General features: G+C 33.7%; 2 protein-coding genes across 2 annotated transcripts; both read left to right on the top strand.

Annotated features, from left to right (window-relative positions):
• Positions 1 to 5,526: 5,526 nt before the first annotated feature.
• LOC141667325 (glyoxylate/succinic semialdehyde reductase 2, chloroplastic) lies at positions 5,527 to 9,611 on the top strand. Its single transcript, XM_074473767.1, has 12 exons — positions 5,527 to 5,788; positions 6,307 to 6,385; positions 6,748 to 6,813; positions 7,447 to 7,522; positions 7,597 to 7,652; positions 7,954 to 8,038; positions 8,187 to 8,247; positions 8,493 to 8,545; positions 8,628 to 8,698; positions 8,798 to 8,870; positions 9,046 to 9,150; positions 9,222 to 9,611. Exons 1-12 carry the CDS (start codon positions 5,593 to 5,595, stop codon positions 9,384 to 9,386), a joined length of 1,086 nt encoding a protein of 361 aa, XP_074329868.1. The 5' UTR covers positions 5,527 to 5,592; the 3' UTR covers positions 9,387 to 9,611.
• A 1,912-nt stretch (positions 9,612 to 11,523) lies between these two features.
• LOC141668172 (uncharacterized) lies at positions 11,524 to 16,844 on the top strand. Its single transcript, XM_074474898.1, has 10 exons — positions 11,524 to 12,129; positions 12,450 to 12,544; positions 12,694 to 12,761; positions 12,856 to 12,899; positions 13,053 to 13,130; positions 13,224 to 13,377; positions 15,201 to 15,353; positions 15,440 to 15,547; positions 15,962 to 16,027; positions 16,505 to 16,844. The coding sequence occupies exons 1-10, from the start codon at positions 11,888 to 11,890 to the stop codon at positions 16,601 to 16,603; spliced, it is 1,107 nt and encodes a 368-aa protein (XP_074330999.1). The 5' UTR covers positions 11,524 to 11,887; the 3' UTR covers positions 16,604 to 16,844.
• The last annotated feature ends 40 nt before the right edge of the window (positions 16,845 to 16,884 follow it).

Below are 16,884 nucleotides of genomic sequence, written 5' to 3'. Positions count from 1 at the left end.
GGCAGTGTTAAAAGGAACTTTTTGTTGACCTCCCTGATTGAATAATACTTTCCATTGATGTTCAGGTTGTTGATCAACGCATTGTACCTCTCAAACACTTCAGTAATTCCTTCTCCTGGATTTGATTTGAAATGTTCATATTCAGAGGTTAGGATTTCCAACTTGTTCTCCCTAACTTCCTCTGTGCCTTCATTAATCACCTCAATAGTTTCCCACATGTGTTTGGAATTTTTACAGTTCATCACATGTCTGTTCATCAAGGGATCAAGGGAATCAATTAATATTAATTGAAGGCTGGCATCCAAGGAGGCTTCTTCCTTCTCAGCAGGAGTAAAATCTTCAGGCTCTTTTGGATAGGTTCTAGCTTCAGTAGTCACCACACCATCTATTATTACCTCCGGTTCAATAACCATCGGAGTTTTTATACCCTTCTTTAACAAGTTTGAATATTTGGGATTTGCAACTTGTAAAAATAATAGCATCTTCTTCTTCCACATGATATAATTCTCTTTATCAAATTGTGGAATTTTAACGGTTCCAACTTTATGTGAAGTCATTATGAATTTTTGAATAAATAAAAATTCAAGGAGTTGAAAAATCACAAAAGTCTAGGATCTTGATTTGTTCGTTAATCAGAAGGCTCTGATACCAATTGTTGGGTCCCAATGTGTTTGTAGAAGGGGGGGTTGAATACAAACAGTACCGAATAATCGAATTAAATGCGGAATAAAAAATGTGAAACAAAATTCAAGTTAAATAAAAATATTATTAAACTTGAAAGGTGTTACAACAACTGTATCGATTACAAGGTATTAATCTCAAATCAATTATCACAAATCTAGAATAAATTCGACATGAACTTTTTCTATTTTTTGCAATAAAATAGATTCAAATGCTAAACGCAATTTGAGATTAAGTTCTAGGGATTTTGATCCGCTATATTGATACACAAGAGCAAGATAAAGATTTCTAGTGGATTGGATTTAACTTTACAATCTAGAAATTTAATCTTGAAGTATGCAGATGAAAAGATGAAATATTTCTTCTTGATTTTCTTTTCTGCCTTGTTTCTTGACTTCTGTGTTCTTAATAATAAGTTGCTGCTTCTCTGCTTCTTTTTAAATCAACAAACGAATAGAATTGACTTGGCATGACAATCCTATAGCTGGCAAGACTTTCGGTGAGACAATTGAATGAACTAGCAAGACAATCTGAATGAACTAGCATGACAATCAGAATGAACTAGCAAGACAATCATCCTCCTAGAGTAACTTTCGGTGTGACAATTGAATATGGCCTAGCATGACAATCGGTATGACAATCCTGATTGTCATGCTAGTTCATTTTCAATTGTCTTGCTGATTTAATGCTTGAATTTAATCCAATTAAACTTCTGAAAATTCCTAAAATTCCTAGAATTAAATCAGAATTAATTAATCAATTAATTCAATTAATAAATAAATTATTCTTCGCAGATATAATTTATTTTCTTAATTAAATTAGATGAATTAATTAATTAATAGAGAATTAATTCTAGTCTTGAGCAGCAACCATTCTTCTGCAAATCTTCCGAAAATCACTGAAAATTATGAATCAATTCCACCACTTCAACGTTGACACTCGATGTACTGTCTGGTTCATGAGTGACTAACTTCCGTGACGTTTCTTCATGTCTTGACTCTGACACTTTGATTTTCTTCAGATTAAATCCTTGTAATTAATGATACTCTGACGAGATCTCTGTCACTTGATTAAATCCACGATCTTGATTTATATCACTGAGGCATGATCAACTTCTTGAACTTCTTCCAGTGAATTAACTCCTCAAGTCTGTAGATGAACATTGTCTCTGAATCCTTTGACAGATATTACTTTGCGAGATCTCTCTGACGGTCGATCCACTATTTACTTATTACATTCTTATTTGAGTTGAGTTGAATCCTCGAATATACAAATAGGCTATGACATATGACTTACAATAGTTCTCCTCACTTTCAGAGTCTGAGGTGTCTGTCCAGCTTTTCTGCTTTGTGACAAGAGCCTTGCCTTTGTCACCCTTTACCTTCTTGCAGTCAGGAGATATGTGGCCTTTCTCACCACAGTTATAGCATTTAACATTGGTGTAATCTCCTCTGTCAGACTTTCCTCCTCTGCCTTCAGATCTTCTAAAATTCTTCTTATCAGAACTTATGCTTTTCCTGGAAAACTTCTTTCCCTTCCTGAACTTCCTGTATGCAATCTTTGTGATTCCTTTCACCATAAGAGCACACAGCTTCATCATCTCCTCATCAGCATCAGTCTCAGGCAAGCTTTCAGAATCTGAGTCATCATCACTCTCAGAACTTGATGACTCAGTATCAGACTTTATGAAAAGAGCTTTACCCTTATCTTTCTTTGAGGAAGCTGCTTTGGGGAATTCTTCTTCAGCCTTAAGAGCAACTGTCCTTGACTTTCCTCCTTTCCTCTTGCTTCTTTGTTCCATCTCCAGCTCATGAGTCTTGAGCATTCCATAGATTTCGTCAAGAGTTGTTTCATCAAGATTGTAGTTGTCTCTTATTGTCGTTGTCTTCAAATCCCAGCATTTAGGAAGAGCTAACATGAACTTAAGGTTTGAATCTTCAAGATCATACTCTTTATCAACCAATGACAAATCATTCAAAAGTTTGACAAATCTATCATATAAATCATTCAATGACTCATTAGTCTCTGAGTCAAAGTGTTCATACTCTTGAGTGAGTATTGTCTTCCTGTTCTTCTTAATTGTGTCAGTTCCCTGACACCTTGTTTCCAGAGCATCCCATATTTCCTTAGCAGTCTTGCAGTTGATTACCCTGTTTGACATTACATTATCAATGGCGCTATGCAGTAAGTGTCGTACCTTAGCATCCTTAGCAATTGATGCTATGTCCTCAGCAGTATAATCACTCTTCTCCTTTGGTACGGTCTTTGCTGCTTCACCTGCAACTGCAACAGGGAGTTTGGTTGGTTTGTGAGGACCTTCCTTGATTCTATCCAGGTATTCTGGATCTGTTGCTTCCAGGAACATGGTCATCCTTACCTTCCATATGGGATATTCAGATGGTCTCAGTATGGGGACTCTGATGGTCTCATACCGACTCTGAATTTGTGTCTTTGATGGTTCCTCAGTTGTGGTAGGTTTAGTTGGATATTCTGTTTCCGACATGATTGTGTTTGGATCTTTAACTGTATGTAAGTTAACAGATAGCCTCTGATACCAATTGTTAGGTCACACACACACTGTAGAGGGGGTGAATACAGTGTATAGTACACTCAAATCGAACTTTAAGAACTTAAGTAACAGAAAACAAACTTTATTGAAACAATAAACTCTGTTACAGTATGGAACTGTTACCTCTCAGTGATGAACAAATATCACGAGAGCTGCAAGAGTTACAATGAATAATCTTTTCTAATAATGATAACACTTATAGTGTAAACCCTATGTCTGTGTTTATATACTACACAGTTACAAGATAATCGCTAATTGATATGGAATATAATTCTGCTTCCTAAAATATATCAATCAGATATCTTTTCTTCCAAGTATTCCATTATTCACGGAATTCCTTCTTCATGCATATCTCTTCTTATGTTTATCTCGATCTTCTTTCCTTTAATCAACTACTGTCCTTTTCTGATTGTCATTCAGCACTTAAGTTCTGATATCTATCTTCTGATGATTATCTCCTGATAATATAAGTACTGATATCCTTAAGTCCTGACTTCCAGTATAAGTACTGATCAACAGTTAAGTACTGATTTATCCTGTTCACGTAAGATCTGAAAGCTAAATATAAAACATATTAGCCATGACATTATCAAATATATCTAACATTCTTAATGTAAAACAAATATTTAAAACATAGTATAACAACATGACACATTAAAGAGAGAACAATTAATTATGTAGCATATAATAAAATTTATAGCATGATGTAAAAAATTGTATTAACATGTTTAAATTTTAATTTAAATAATAATAAATTTCATATAACGAGTATGATTTATAAACTTAAAATCGTACATTTTTGGTCGAGTAAAACATATTGTACACTAATTGTACCTTCTTTTTCGAACCTTGTACAAAGACTCGAACTCCTTTGTTTAGCAAAACCGGTTGTACCCTCTCTCTTTTTTATTGTAAACTCTGGTAGAGACTCATTCTTTGTGAATAAAATGGATCGTATTCTTGTATAAGTTCTGAAAGAGACTGGTGTTGATAACGTGTTGTAAATCTTTTATAATTATAACGAGATTATATGTAAATATATATAACATAATAATTAAGGACACATCGGGAGAAAATATTATAAATAGATTATTTTATGTGTTAGTTCAAGGTGACCTCTTTGCTCCATTTTATAATAATAGGAGCCGTGTATTGATAAGTACAAAATTAAATACATGTAGGGGTCGTTTGGTTCGAGAAGTGGTATGAGGTTGGAATCAGGAATCGGGTTAATGTGGCATGGAGTTGAGGTATCATTTATGATATCATGTGTTTGGTTTAGTGCTGGAATGAATATTTTAGATTTTAAATATTTTTTAACTTATTAATTTTATTTAATTTAAATATTATTTTAATTATCAATTTAATAAATTTTATTTCATTAAATTATTTTTGTATTGAACATTTATATTTGATTGCTTAAATAAAGTTGAAATACTGTAAATAATTGATTCCTCATACCCACATCTCTCCTTGGGTATCAAAAACTCATATCTTGGGGTATGATAGATGGGTTTGGAGGATAAAAATTCTGAACCAGACATCAAGTATGAAGTTGGAATTAACGAAATCCGGAATGACTGCAACCAAACGACGCGTAGTTCTTTACCATCCAAACTTAAGACTTTCATGACTATTACTCCGCATGTAAGAATATGTGTCATCCACAGGTTTTAGAATTTCACTTTGACAATCATAAATTATGTTCATATTATAACAATATATAAATAATAAAGAAAAGAACTCACAAATGTTCTTATCAACAATTTAACGACATTTAGCTCTTCAACCTCCGATTACACATTTTGGGTCCAAACCTTCTTGCCAGTTATAAAGAGTTGTTACTGCCTCTGTTATTTTACTCTCCCGATCCACATTTTCTCTCTTCACTGCACCTAACAATAATTGACCCTCTGATTAATATTTACATATTTAGTTGATTTCGATTAAAATATTTTTATAAATATTTTTATAAAATAATAAAAATTAAAAATTAAAAAATAAAATTAGCATTTATGATAATTTCACTTTATGATATGAATTATGAAATATTATTTTAATATTTTGATTAAAGTTAGGTAACTAGTTTGGACTTGGAGTACTAAATAGGTCTAAGTACTAAATAGGTCTAAGTATACTTTGAAAGGAAAAAAAAGAGTAAATTCTGCAATTTTTTTCTGAAAAATATAGGTGGGATTAAATAAATAATAAATAAATAAATATAAGCAAGATAAATTATAAAGGGTCCCAGTCCCAGACCTTTACATAGAATTGTGAGCCTTTTACGGAGGTGGTGGAGGGCCTGTAGACTTGAAGGATTAAAAAAGAAAAAAGACAAGAAAATGTCTGCAAGCTGGGTAAGCTTGTCTTCTAAGTTGTTGTGTTCACCACAAAACACAATAACTTGTTCAGCTGCTGCCATTACAATGTCTTCAAGCTTCTGCCCTTCTCTACCCACCAACTTTAAGTCCACACCCTTCTTTTCTTTCCCCAGAATTCAATCTTTTTCCTCTCTAATTTCAGCTTCTGCTACCAAAGGTACAATCTTTTTGGTTAAATTTTATGTACTGAGCTCTTTTATGCTTTGTTTTGTGATTCTTGCTGCAAATTATGTGTCTTTTTAATACGGGGTTTTGTGTATTGTGTTTTACTGATCATGGTTTTTTGGGTTTCTTGATTATATGCGAATGTGATGGCAAATAATTTGGGTGCTGATAAATGGTGACCTGAAATTGATAGTTGCGGTGATTAGTACTTTACTAGGTCTAGTTGTTGTGCAATGTTGATATGGAAAATGTTATGTTAAATTGGGATGAGCTGTTAATGGATTAAAGACATGATGAAAATGTAATAGGTAGTTGTTGAATTCAAAAATGTTTATGCTTCAATTTTATATTTTTACTTTATGTGCGTAGCATTGGATGTTTACATAATTTTAGACCTGGTCCTGGAGTGGATTTCCAGCTTTTTTATGAAATACAGTTTGATGCAGTTGGACTTAGAAGCTGATTTTGAGTCGTTTTACTTCTAACCAAGTTTTAGCATGTATTTGACAGATGAAATTCCGGCACGTCTTGGGTTTTTGGGTCTTGGCATCATGGGTTCTCCAATGGCACAAAATCTCATAAAATCGGGGTACGATTCTATTTATATACTGAGCTTGGGCAGTGCCATTTATGATTTTAAAACGTTATTGTTCAGCGAATTTATGTATGTCAGCAAACTTATTAAAATTGGTTTTTTACATGGACAAGTTATACAATGCCTAGTGGATACATGGACAGATTATACAATGCCTAGTTGTTACAGAAAAGTCGTCTAACAGTACTTCCAAATCTCATAGAAGTGATAATTCTCTTTGGCTTATGATGTCATTCGCCTCCAGATAGAGCAATTACGTGGGCTTTTAAGTCTTACCTGACACATGTAACTGCTATGAAGAATATTTTTCTCACATAAGTATGCAAATTTTTTTATCTTTAATTGGCTTGTCGTAGATGCGATGTGACTGTTTGGAATAGGACAAAGAGCAAATGTGATCCTCTAATCGCCTTGGGTGCCAAGTAAGTATTTAGATACTCCAACTAATATAACTTTTCCAGCTCCAGTTTCATATTTTTATATGTAGAACATTAATATTCTCCATGATGCATTGGAAAGCTTCAGCTCATGGCACAGGCATTTGATAATTAGCTGCTCGACTTGTCCCCAACAATCTGATATTCTAATGCAGGCTAGCAATATACTTTACAGTTACAGTTTATACTATAATTTAATTATGGTGTACCCAGAATGTTGACAGCAGTTATAATAGTTTGAAACTTTAAGTACGCCTTTTCCAGTTGCGTTTATACAGAAATTACTCCTTCAAATTACCTTTATTAATAATACGTAATTATGCTGGACCCTGCTGATGGGGGGGGGCCTTGTGTTTGTGCACTGGGTACTACATTATTTTATTCAAAAAATAATATAATTATGAGGTGAATAAAAGCTTGTAGGGTTTGAATTTCTCTGAAATTTGGAAACTAATCCATCTTATAAAACGTGGATGATAAAAGGTTATTTTATATAGAAGCATTGGGGTACAAATACAATTCAAATTCTTTACTTGCATCACTATACCTTTGAAGTGGATCAGTTTAACCTTAAACATTATATCAAATATAAATATATGGTTACTCCATTGTTCGCAGATATATGTCTTCACCAGAGGAAGTGGCTGCGTCTTGTGATATCACGTTTGCCATGCTTGCTGATCCTGAAAGTGCAGTGCGTATGTCACGATTCAGTGTATTTAGCTTGATATATTGGCTACAAGTTAATATGCTAGTAGTCCTTTTCAGGTGGATGTTGCTTGTGGGAAGAATGGGGCTGCAAATGGAATGAGTGCAGGAAAAGGGTATCTGCTTCTGTTCCCCTCACATATGAGTTTTCAGTGTTATTCAACTTAACCAAAAAAATTCAACAAAATCTATAAGTAAATTAATTATCCTAGTTTCAAGAGCTTGCTGGTTGCTTACTTAGTGGATCTGCAGCAATCTCCTAAACAATATGTTGGTCAATGCCCCGTTATGAGTTTATATGCTTTAATTACAGTGGCTTGTTGCTATTGATATTCATATTCTTGTAAAAAAAAATCTATCATCATATGCTTATTCTTTACAACAATTCATATTGCAAGTGATTTGTTGTGCTTGTAGATACGTCGACGTCTCGACAGTTGATGTTACTACTTCTAAATTGATTTGTGGAAATATCAAATCCACCGGGGCCCTATTTTTGGAGGTTAGGTACTCAAGTTATGGTTCAAATATAACTCTATTAGATATCCAAAATAATGAAGTAGTCGTAGTTTCAGTGTTTTCTCCCTCCAATACCCATATAGGAACGTTATTCCATCAAAAGAAATTATAAAGCTTTACTTCTTATATAGGCCCCTGTTTCAGGCTCTAAAAAGCCCGCAGAAGACGGGCAGTTGATATTCTTAACTGCAGGTAAGCTTCCAATGGTCCTATCTTATTTTTATCTAAAGAAATTGTACTTTAAGGAAAAAATTTCCTATTTGATTAACAAGCATGTACTTAACAAAAAAGTACAGTATTCAAATACATATATTCTATATATTACGTCCATCTCAGTTCTTGTGGCTTTCTCTTGCTGGCTTTGTTTTCATTCAAACTATGTCCTAATAAGTGAAAAAAGAATTTTATTGACTGAACCCACGGATGCAATATTTCAGGTGATAAATTATTATACGACACAGTTTCTCCATTTCTAGACATCATGGGAAAGGTACTTTTTTGCCTTTTCTAGTGAAGTAGCCTAAACGCCTCTCTCTATTTATTGGTCCGTGTTATTATATTTGTTGATTCAGTCACGATTTTATCTTGGGGATATTGGAAATGGAGCTGCAATGAAACTTGTTGTCAATATGATCATGGGAAGGTTCTGCAGGATCTCTATCCTATATATATTTCTTAATATCAACCAAGTAATAATTTAGTTGTATTTAGATCTTTGATTCTTGTTGCGAACTGCTTGCAGTATGATGGCCTCTTTTTCTGAAGGATTGCTTCTCAGCGAGAAAGTAGGCCTAGACCCGAGTGTTCTGGTGGAGGTATAAAATTAATACAGATAAAGTTGTTGGATACTTCCACTGTATTCCATCGAAATCAGTATTTAATCTTGCATTAGCCTTGGCTTTCCTTTGTTATCTTGTTTTATATATTTTTAATTTAGCGGCTGGCACTAGACCGCAAATCACTTTTAAAAATCCATGCAACGATTTGCAGGTAGTATCACAGGGTGCAATCAGTGCCCCAATGTTCTCCATGAAAGGTCCTTCTATGGTCCAATCCAAGTATCCCACAGCATTTCCCTTAAAGCATCAGCAGAAGGTTGTAACTTTCACAGTGTTGCTGGTGTGTCGTCAATCATTGTTACATCTAACAAGTTTTTTTTTTGGCAGGATCTAAGGCTTGCTCTAGGTTTAGCTGAGTCAGTTTCGCAACCTACTCCCATTGCAGCAGCCACAAATGAACTTTACAAGGTAGCGAAATCACACGGCCTAAGCGACCATGATTTTTCTGCAGTAATAGAAGCACTGAAGGCCAAATTGCAGACTCAAACATAAGAACAAAACTCAGCATCATTATCTGTTCTAATTCATATACATAGTTGTTCAGCTGTTGATTCGGATTCCATATGGCAGATCCTTGTATCTTCAACAATTGTACTTATTTTGTTTTTAAATAAATTTTGAACAATGGAAAGACGATGACCCTTACTTTAGGGGGGAAAGACGCAAAATGTATCTTCAAGTTACAATTGTAAGAACTGAGAAATGATTTGAGGTGCATTCACTGTTTTGGTAAAACAGTTTACTAAATATCATGGGCAGCGCAAAGGAACATCTCGGGCCATGTCTTGTATTTAAAAGAGGTCATAATTGGTCTTAGGTATCTTTGCATGCTTATGAATCCTGTAATTGCATTTTAATACTATTTTTAAACTAAAAGTCATCGAATAAGAGTAATAATCCTTATAATGGTTAAACGTGACGAAGTGGTGTGATGATTTGAATTCCTCAACTAGAAAATAATGATACTATAAAGAGCTTGCTAATCAATGACATATACTAATCCATTATTTGATTCTAATTAAGTTTGCAATTTGCAGAAGTCTCCTGTTCTACAAACAACCAGACAAACTAGTCGCTCAAAGTCCTGGCAGTCCTGCTGGCAGAAGCAAGGACGCGGGTGCACTTGGTTCGCATATCTAGTTCCTTTAGATTATGAAATTAATATAAAATTTTATCTTCAAAAAATGTATTTAATATTTATTTTAACAAATTATATTAATAAAAATATTGATTATCATATTTATTTTTATATAAACTAAAAGTTACTCGTATATTTGTGATTTAAATTAATAAATGATACTTTTTTTTTTGTTGGGTCTCGAGCAAACCTAACTCCAAATTAATAATGGAGTTATATAATTACTTATATAATAGTAATTTGACCCGCCACAAACGATGTGGAACAATTATCAACAATCCATCTTCGCACATCAAACTCAACATTTGTCGAATCTGCATCATTCAGTGTGTGATCTGACTCCCCCTTTGACCCCATACAAGAAGTGCATCAGACTACCTTTGCCTCCTTTAGACCCATACCGGAAGTCTCGTCCACCTCGCCTTTAAACCCATTCTGGGGTAACACATTTGCCACTTTTCTAGCCGAGCCCGAGCCCCTAGAATCTGCCTCATTCTGTATGATCTGGCTTCCTCTTGATTCATATTGGAAGTCCGTCTAACTATATTTGTCTCCCTTAGGCCATGCCCGTGTATCTCTCTCTTAAGTCTATTACGGGATAACTTATATGCTGCTTCCCCACCCGTTATGGGAACAAATTTGAATTGTAATGTATCATTATAACCTAAAACTTTGACTTGTTGGATCATAAGCAAACCTAACTCCACATTGGTATGATATTTTCCGCTCTGAACCGAACCCGTATGAGTTTATTTTTGGGCACATCGTAAAAAGTCCCCATTCTAATAAAGTTATGGAGTGCTTATATACTAGCAATTTGCGACTCCCACAAATAGTGCGGGATAACTCCCAACAATTTTTTTCCGCCGGGTAATAAATAAATGATGCATTTGATTTAGATTAATAAATAATGTATTTTGATTCATTTTTTCTTGCAAATTTTGGTTTTGTTAGCCGGTTTTATTATATTTAACATGTAATATATATAAATTTTTGATTTATTCTTCATATATGTCGCCGCCCCCGTATCTCCATATTATTATATTTATCCAATTTTCATATCACCACACTACGCGCTTGCACTCCCGAAATCATTTCCTTATTTTCTAATAATGTTATCTTTTGATTACAGTGTGCGGACCTAGCAACATTTTTAATAAATCAATTTAGGTAATTTATTTAAAAATAGCCACGTTTTTAAACTTATTTTCAAAAAACGGAAAAAATTACATATGTGATTGCATGAATGTTGCTCGAAATTGCATATAAATTACAAAAATTATATTTCATATTATATATAAGATTACATCGTATTAAAAAAAATTGTAACTTGAATAATATTGAAAAACCATGTCTCCAAATTCCAATTTACATTTTTAATTACAAAATATTCTTCTGGGTTCATTTATACATATCAAAATACTTGTATAAATAAAAATCTGGTAACCTAATCACACTATTATCTTCTGCAAATACATGCACCTTCTTTTCCCTGTCTAGAAAGAATATCGATTACAAAAGAATAGCAGGGGAGGGTGACCACTTGAGAAGAAGATGCTCACTTCATTCATCCTACAGATATAAAATCATTACAAACAAACCAAACATCACCCTCACGCGTTTCCCTCTACGTGTCCAACAAAACACCCTCTCTACCGCTCTCAACTTCCCCATTTCTCACTCCACGCTCTCAAAACGCGCTCTTGCATCCTCCTCCTCTTCACTCTCCTCTTACAAACCCTTTTATACAATCATTTATTTCGGCGTTTGAATCGGTCCATCTTTCTTTTATCTTGTCTTAAAACACCCACGTTTTCTTACACTAGTGTTCTTGATTTTCTTGAATACACAAAAGATGAAAAACAACAAATTGCCACCTGGGCTAGTGTCAAATCTCCAACAAGTTCTTTCAAACAGAAAAGGAACTGAAACTGAACCACAAGAATCTAATGTTGAAACCAACGAGGATGATGGTTCAGGAAAGCCCATTGTGTTTGTTACTAATGCTGATGGTATTGATTCCCCTGGTCTTAGATTTCTTGTTCAGGCCCTGCTTCAACAAGGCCTTTATAATGTCTGCGTTTGCGCCCCTCACTCGTAACTCTCTTAACTTGTTTACTTTTTACTGTGTTTTTAGTTTGACTATGACTTGTTTTGTACTTGTTTATCTTCTTTTGTAGATTCTCTTGTGTTTTTAGTTTCACTATGACTTGTTTTTGCTAGTTTGTGTTGCTTGCAATGTTGGTCATTCAAGAATGGATGGGAGTTATTTGATAATTTGTTGTTTATTGATTTCTTGATTTGTAGTATCGGTAGGACTTAAAAGGATTATCATTTAATTGTTGATTGCTTGTTTTTGGTTTACATTTTTGAGATTTGTTTTGGTGGTATGTTTATTTGTTATTGATTTGGATTAGGGACAAATCTCACTCTGGACATTCGTTGACGGTGGGAGAATCGGTTGCTGTTTATTCATCTGAAATTGAGGGTGCAACTGCTTATGAAGTTTCTGGTATTAAATTTGACTCTTGCTGTTGAAGAAATTTAGAGAGCTATATGTTTTGTTATGATAGAAATAATCTTTTTCTCTTATTACACGCTGGAATTAGGAACAACTGTTATTTTAAGGGAAGGTTTAAATTTTGGTTGCCACTTCTTCAGGGACTCCTGGGGATTGTGTCTCACTAGCATTTTCTGGCGCACTGTTTTCTTGGTCTAAGCCCCTTCTGGTATATATTATAGTGTTCAAGGCAGAAGGAATACTATCTATTTTTTAATATTTAATATTTTTTGAGTAGTTATTATTTCCGTGTACTTTTTCAGGTAATTAGCGGAGTCCATATGGGTTCAAGTTGCGGGCATGATATGTAAGCGGTTATTGCTCTTTGCCTGATTCCTGTTTGCTGAATATTGAAACATTAGATTATGAGAGACTCATTCTCTCAATCTTGATAAAAATTCGATTCCAGGACTTTGTAACTGAATCTTAATCAAATTTAACAATGTTTTTATTATCACAGTTTTCATTCAGGGGCAGTAGCTAGTGCCAGGGAAGCATTAATTAGTGGTGTACCATCTATGTCTATTTCACTGAACTGGTGAGTTGAATTTTATGTTAATCTTATGCTGCATTGCTATATGTCCTGTTTGATGGTTACATTGTGTAATAGCACTATACTTGTCTAATTCAGGAAAAGAGGTGAAAGCCAAGAAAGTGATCTTAAGGATGCAGTGTCTGTCTGTTTGCCACTAATAACTACAGCTATAAGTGACATAGAGAAAGGAGATTTCCCAAAATGTTGCTTGCTGAACATAGATGTTCCCACTTCACCTTTAAAAAACAAGGTAACTCAAATCTTTTGCTAGTTCACTCACACTAGAATTGGGAAACGTTTCTTACATGAAATATCACTTTGTGATCACATTGTTGATTGATTTGGTACACTGTTCATGCATTGGGTAATTACATGATTGCTGATCCCCAAGATGAGATCCATTTTTGATTTGCAAATTCGCAAGCATTTAACTTAAGTACTGACCTTCTATGTGGAATTTAGTGAATGACTTGAGCATTGTACTTTAGTTATCAGTTGTTCAATTATAAAAGGTGGATTCCTGGCTGCATACTCACAACAGGCAGTCTGTGACTTCATCTTCTTTCAGGCTATTCTCTATTAGAAGAAGGGTCCTGGTCCCTAACAATCACTTGTCAGGAATCATTTATCTTACAATCTGTTCCCTCACAGTTGGATCAACTATTCAAGTGTGGGGTTAAAAAAAATTCTACTTATCCACTATAAATTTCAGCAGAAAGAAAAATACAGTTGATCAGGTCTGCTGTAAATTTTAGCAGCAAGTAGATGACACCCGAGACACCTAAGTCCCTTCACACATCTACCTTTGTTTTGTTAGTTTCATCATTTATCACTACAAACACTGCTTCTTTAATCTGAAACAAGTAAAATATGATTATTAATTTTACTTATTTATTTAATAATTAAATTTTCATATTTGTGTTTTATGTGTGACATTGTTTCAAAAATACTTTGTTATATAAAATTTAATCTATTTAATTTAGTAATTTGTATTTTTACTAATATATTTTTATTTAAAATTTATATTTATAGAAAATTTATTTTTGAGTTGTACAAGTCTGTTAGAGTTAGAAAGTTGTATATTTTTATTTTGGATCTTTTTTGCATATTTTAATATATTTTAGTTGAGCTTTTATAATATTCGAGTTTTTTTAATATTTTTGGGATGTTTTTATTTATATATATTTTCTTGTAAGACATATAGTTATTTTTTATAGGTTAGTAATTTGATTTTTTAGTAGGATTGATATATTATTTTATTTATAATATGTTATCTTAATTTTTTTAAATGGTGTTTTTAAAATTAACAGGAAATTTTAATTTTTGTATTTCTTTAGTACATAATTTTAATTTTTTTTATTTTTAACAAATTCATAAATCTTGAAAGTTGTTTATATATTTTATAAAGTATTTTTTTATGTGTATTGAAAAGGGCAGAATTAGGTTAACTTCATGCGTCTCATGTGTCATCTTCTTTAGGGGTGAAATTTACAGCTAACCTAATCAACTGTATTCTCCTTTCAGCTGAGGGGATAGGTAGATTTTTTTTTTAATCCTGACCTTTAAATGTTTAATCGGTGAAAGAACAGATTGTTAGATAACTTATCCTGTGTTAGTGATTGTTAGGAATCAGGACATGTGTTAGATAGCATGGTTACTGTACCTCAAGTTATAAAAGTTTTAGTAGAATTGAAATATTGTAAAAGAGATGTACATTATTCAAGTTCCACTTGCAATTGTAATGATTAAATTATTAGCCAGGCTCTAGAATATTATCCATAATCAGTAACCTATAATTAAGATGTACAAAAGTTGGTCTCAGCTCATCAGTTGGAATATTGAGTGTTTTTTTTCTGAGGGGGACAGAATTTTGTGGAGCACTCTGTTCAAATCTTATCCCCCTTGTCTACTTCAGGATCCAACCCATTCTAATTTACACTTCAAAGTATCCAAATACGCAGAAGACTATATTGGCACTGTAAACTGTTTCATTTTTTAATTTTCAAATGCGCATGTAAACATTTCCACTCCTTTACCTCAAACACCTATGTTTTCCGTGCTTTTTCCTTGTAGGGATTCAAATCGACCATCAAAAGTCTGTGGAGGTCTGCACCTACCTGGCTAGCTGTATCAGCTAGCAGGCAGCCGTCTGCTGCACGCTTCATGTCTAACCAACAAAGTCTTGGCATGCAGCTTGCACAGCTCAGCCGAGATGCCTCTGCTGCTGTAAGAAGCTATCATACAGTGTGTTATTGTATTCTATTGTTTTTTCATCCTGTGGTTCTAATTCTGTTAAATGTGTTGTTTTACAGGGTGCAGCTCGGCGCTCGACCAGTCAGCAAAAGAATGTGGAGGTTGATTCTGTCGGAGTTTCAAAGAAATCTGACTCTAACCGGACTGTGAAGTACTTCATACAAGAAGTAAGAAAATTCTGCTTAGTTTGCACTTTGAAGCATTGATATCTAATTTAGCGACCAAATTAAATATTTAAAAATCATATTGTTGAAAAAGATTTATTTCATATGGGTCCTTGTTCAGCATCATTAAGGTCGTACTAATATATATCAAAGACTCGTAGCAGTGTTCGATAAAAATTGCAATTGTTCTCTATCTTAGTAATGATGAATTGATGATGCATGTAACATTAACTCTAGTAATTGCATAACAAATCGTAGATCTTAATACTTGCTTATGTGCCATATTTAATTAAAGTAAAAGGAAATAATAATCGCAGAAGTTCTTTCTGTTAGCAATTTTCCACAAATTGATATTTCAGTCTAAATCATTCAATTTTATTAAAATTTTGCATCCAACGCCTGGGTTTGTAATTGCAGCTTGCGGGCAAGGATCTTGAAGATGCAAATGAGGAGCTGGATTTCAGAGCGCTTGAAAATGGATATGTAAGTACATTACGCCCTCCTTGAAAATAGTAACTTGTAGTATTTCACTAGATGACCCTGCTTTGAGATTCAGTGCATTAAAAAATTTAATCAGAATCAGATGGTACCATCAGGTCCGATTTGCCATTTGAATTGTTCATTTGTAATGATTCAGTTCTTCTTTTATTGCTAGATAATATTTGAATGATTGTCAGTATCTTTGGAATATGTATTAGTATGGACTGTGTGGTTAGGTTATATCTAGTTACATGCCTATATATAATAATCTATGTAGTTCATACTATTATGAGTAATCTCTATTATATATTTGTTATATATATTTTTTACACCAGAGGTTATGTACAATCACTTCACCTCTTAAACATATAAATATGAAATAAAGTCGCTTAAATACTCTGGATTTCATGAGATGAATTTCACTCTTTTGTTACAAGAAAACATGAAACGATATTGTCTGACTTAATCCTTTTGGAACAGGTTGCAGTCACTCCAATATCCCTTTCTCCATCTACTGATGCAGACACCCAAAGAGCTGTTTCTAATTGGATCGCTAATGCTATTCAAGAACCTCAATAGAATCTCCTAGGCTTTGATAGAATTAGCACGTATTTTTACATGTAAAGATGCAGCTACATCAGATATACAGTTGCTAAGCCAACATGGAAGTTGGTTCTGAGTTTTGTTGTTATTTATGTGGAACGGAACGTCTCTCCTACAGTTTAGTTATTTTCTTTAAACGAGGCTTTCCACTCATTGATTCGAGTGTTGCAGCTTGGCATGGTGTATAAAATGTCAAATTGATTGTTGTGTTTGTTCACTGACATGGTGGTTTTCTTTCTCATTTTGGTTTGATCTTT

The sequence above is a fragment of the Apium graveolens genome, chromosome 6 (genome assembly GCF_009905375.1).
Source record: "Apium graveolens cultivar Ventura chromosome 6, ASM990537v1, whole genome shotgun sequence".
NCBI lineage: Eukaryota > Viridiplantae > Streptophyta > Magnoliopsida > Apiales > Apiaceae > Apium > Apium graveolens.
Note: the sequence above shows the minus strand (reverse complement) of the source record. Positions and strands in the feature narration are given on the sequence as shown.

What these genes read in the sequence shown, in the direction of transcription:
- LOC141668172 (XM_074474898.1), top strand. Translation starts at nt 11,888, where the DNA reads ATGAAAAACAACAAATTGCCACCTGGGCTAGTGTCAAATCTCCAACAA. An exon ending in CTTCACCTTTAAAAAACAAG is followed by an intron (nt 13,378 to 15,200) that starts GTAACTCAAATC and finishes TTTTCCTTGTAG; the next exon opens with GGATTCAAATCGACCATCAA. An exon ending in GCCGAGATGCCTCTGCTGCT is followed by an intron (nt 15,354 to 15,439) that starts GTAAGAAGCTAT and finishes GTTGTTTTACAG; the next exon opens with GGTGCAGCTCGGCGCTCGAC.
- LOC141667325 (XM_074473767.1), top strand. Translation starts at nt 5,593, where the DNA reads ATGTCTGCAAGCTGGGTAAGCTTGTCTTCTAAGTTGTTGTGTTCACCA. An exon ending in TTCAGCTTCTGCTACCAAAG is followed by an intron (nt 5,789 to 6,306) that starts GTACAATCTTTT and finishes TGTATTTGACAG; the next exon opens with ATGAAATTCCGGCACGTCTT. An exon ending in CAAAATCTCATAAAATCGGG is followed by an intron (nt 6,386 to 6,747) that starts GTACGATTCTAT and finishes GGCTTGTCGTAG; the next exon opens with ATGCGATGTGACTGTTTGGA.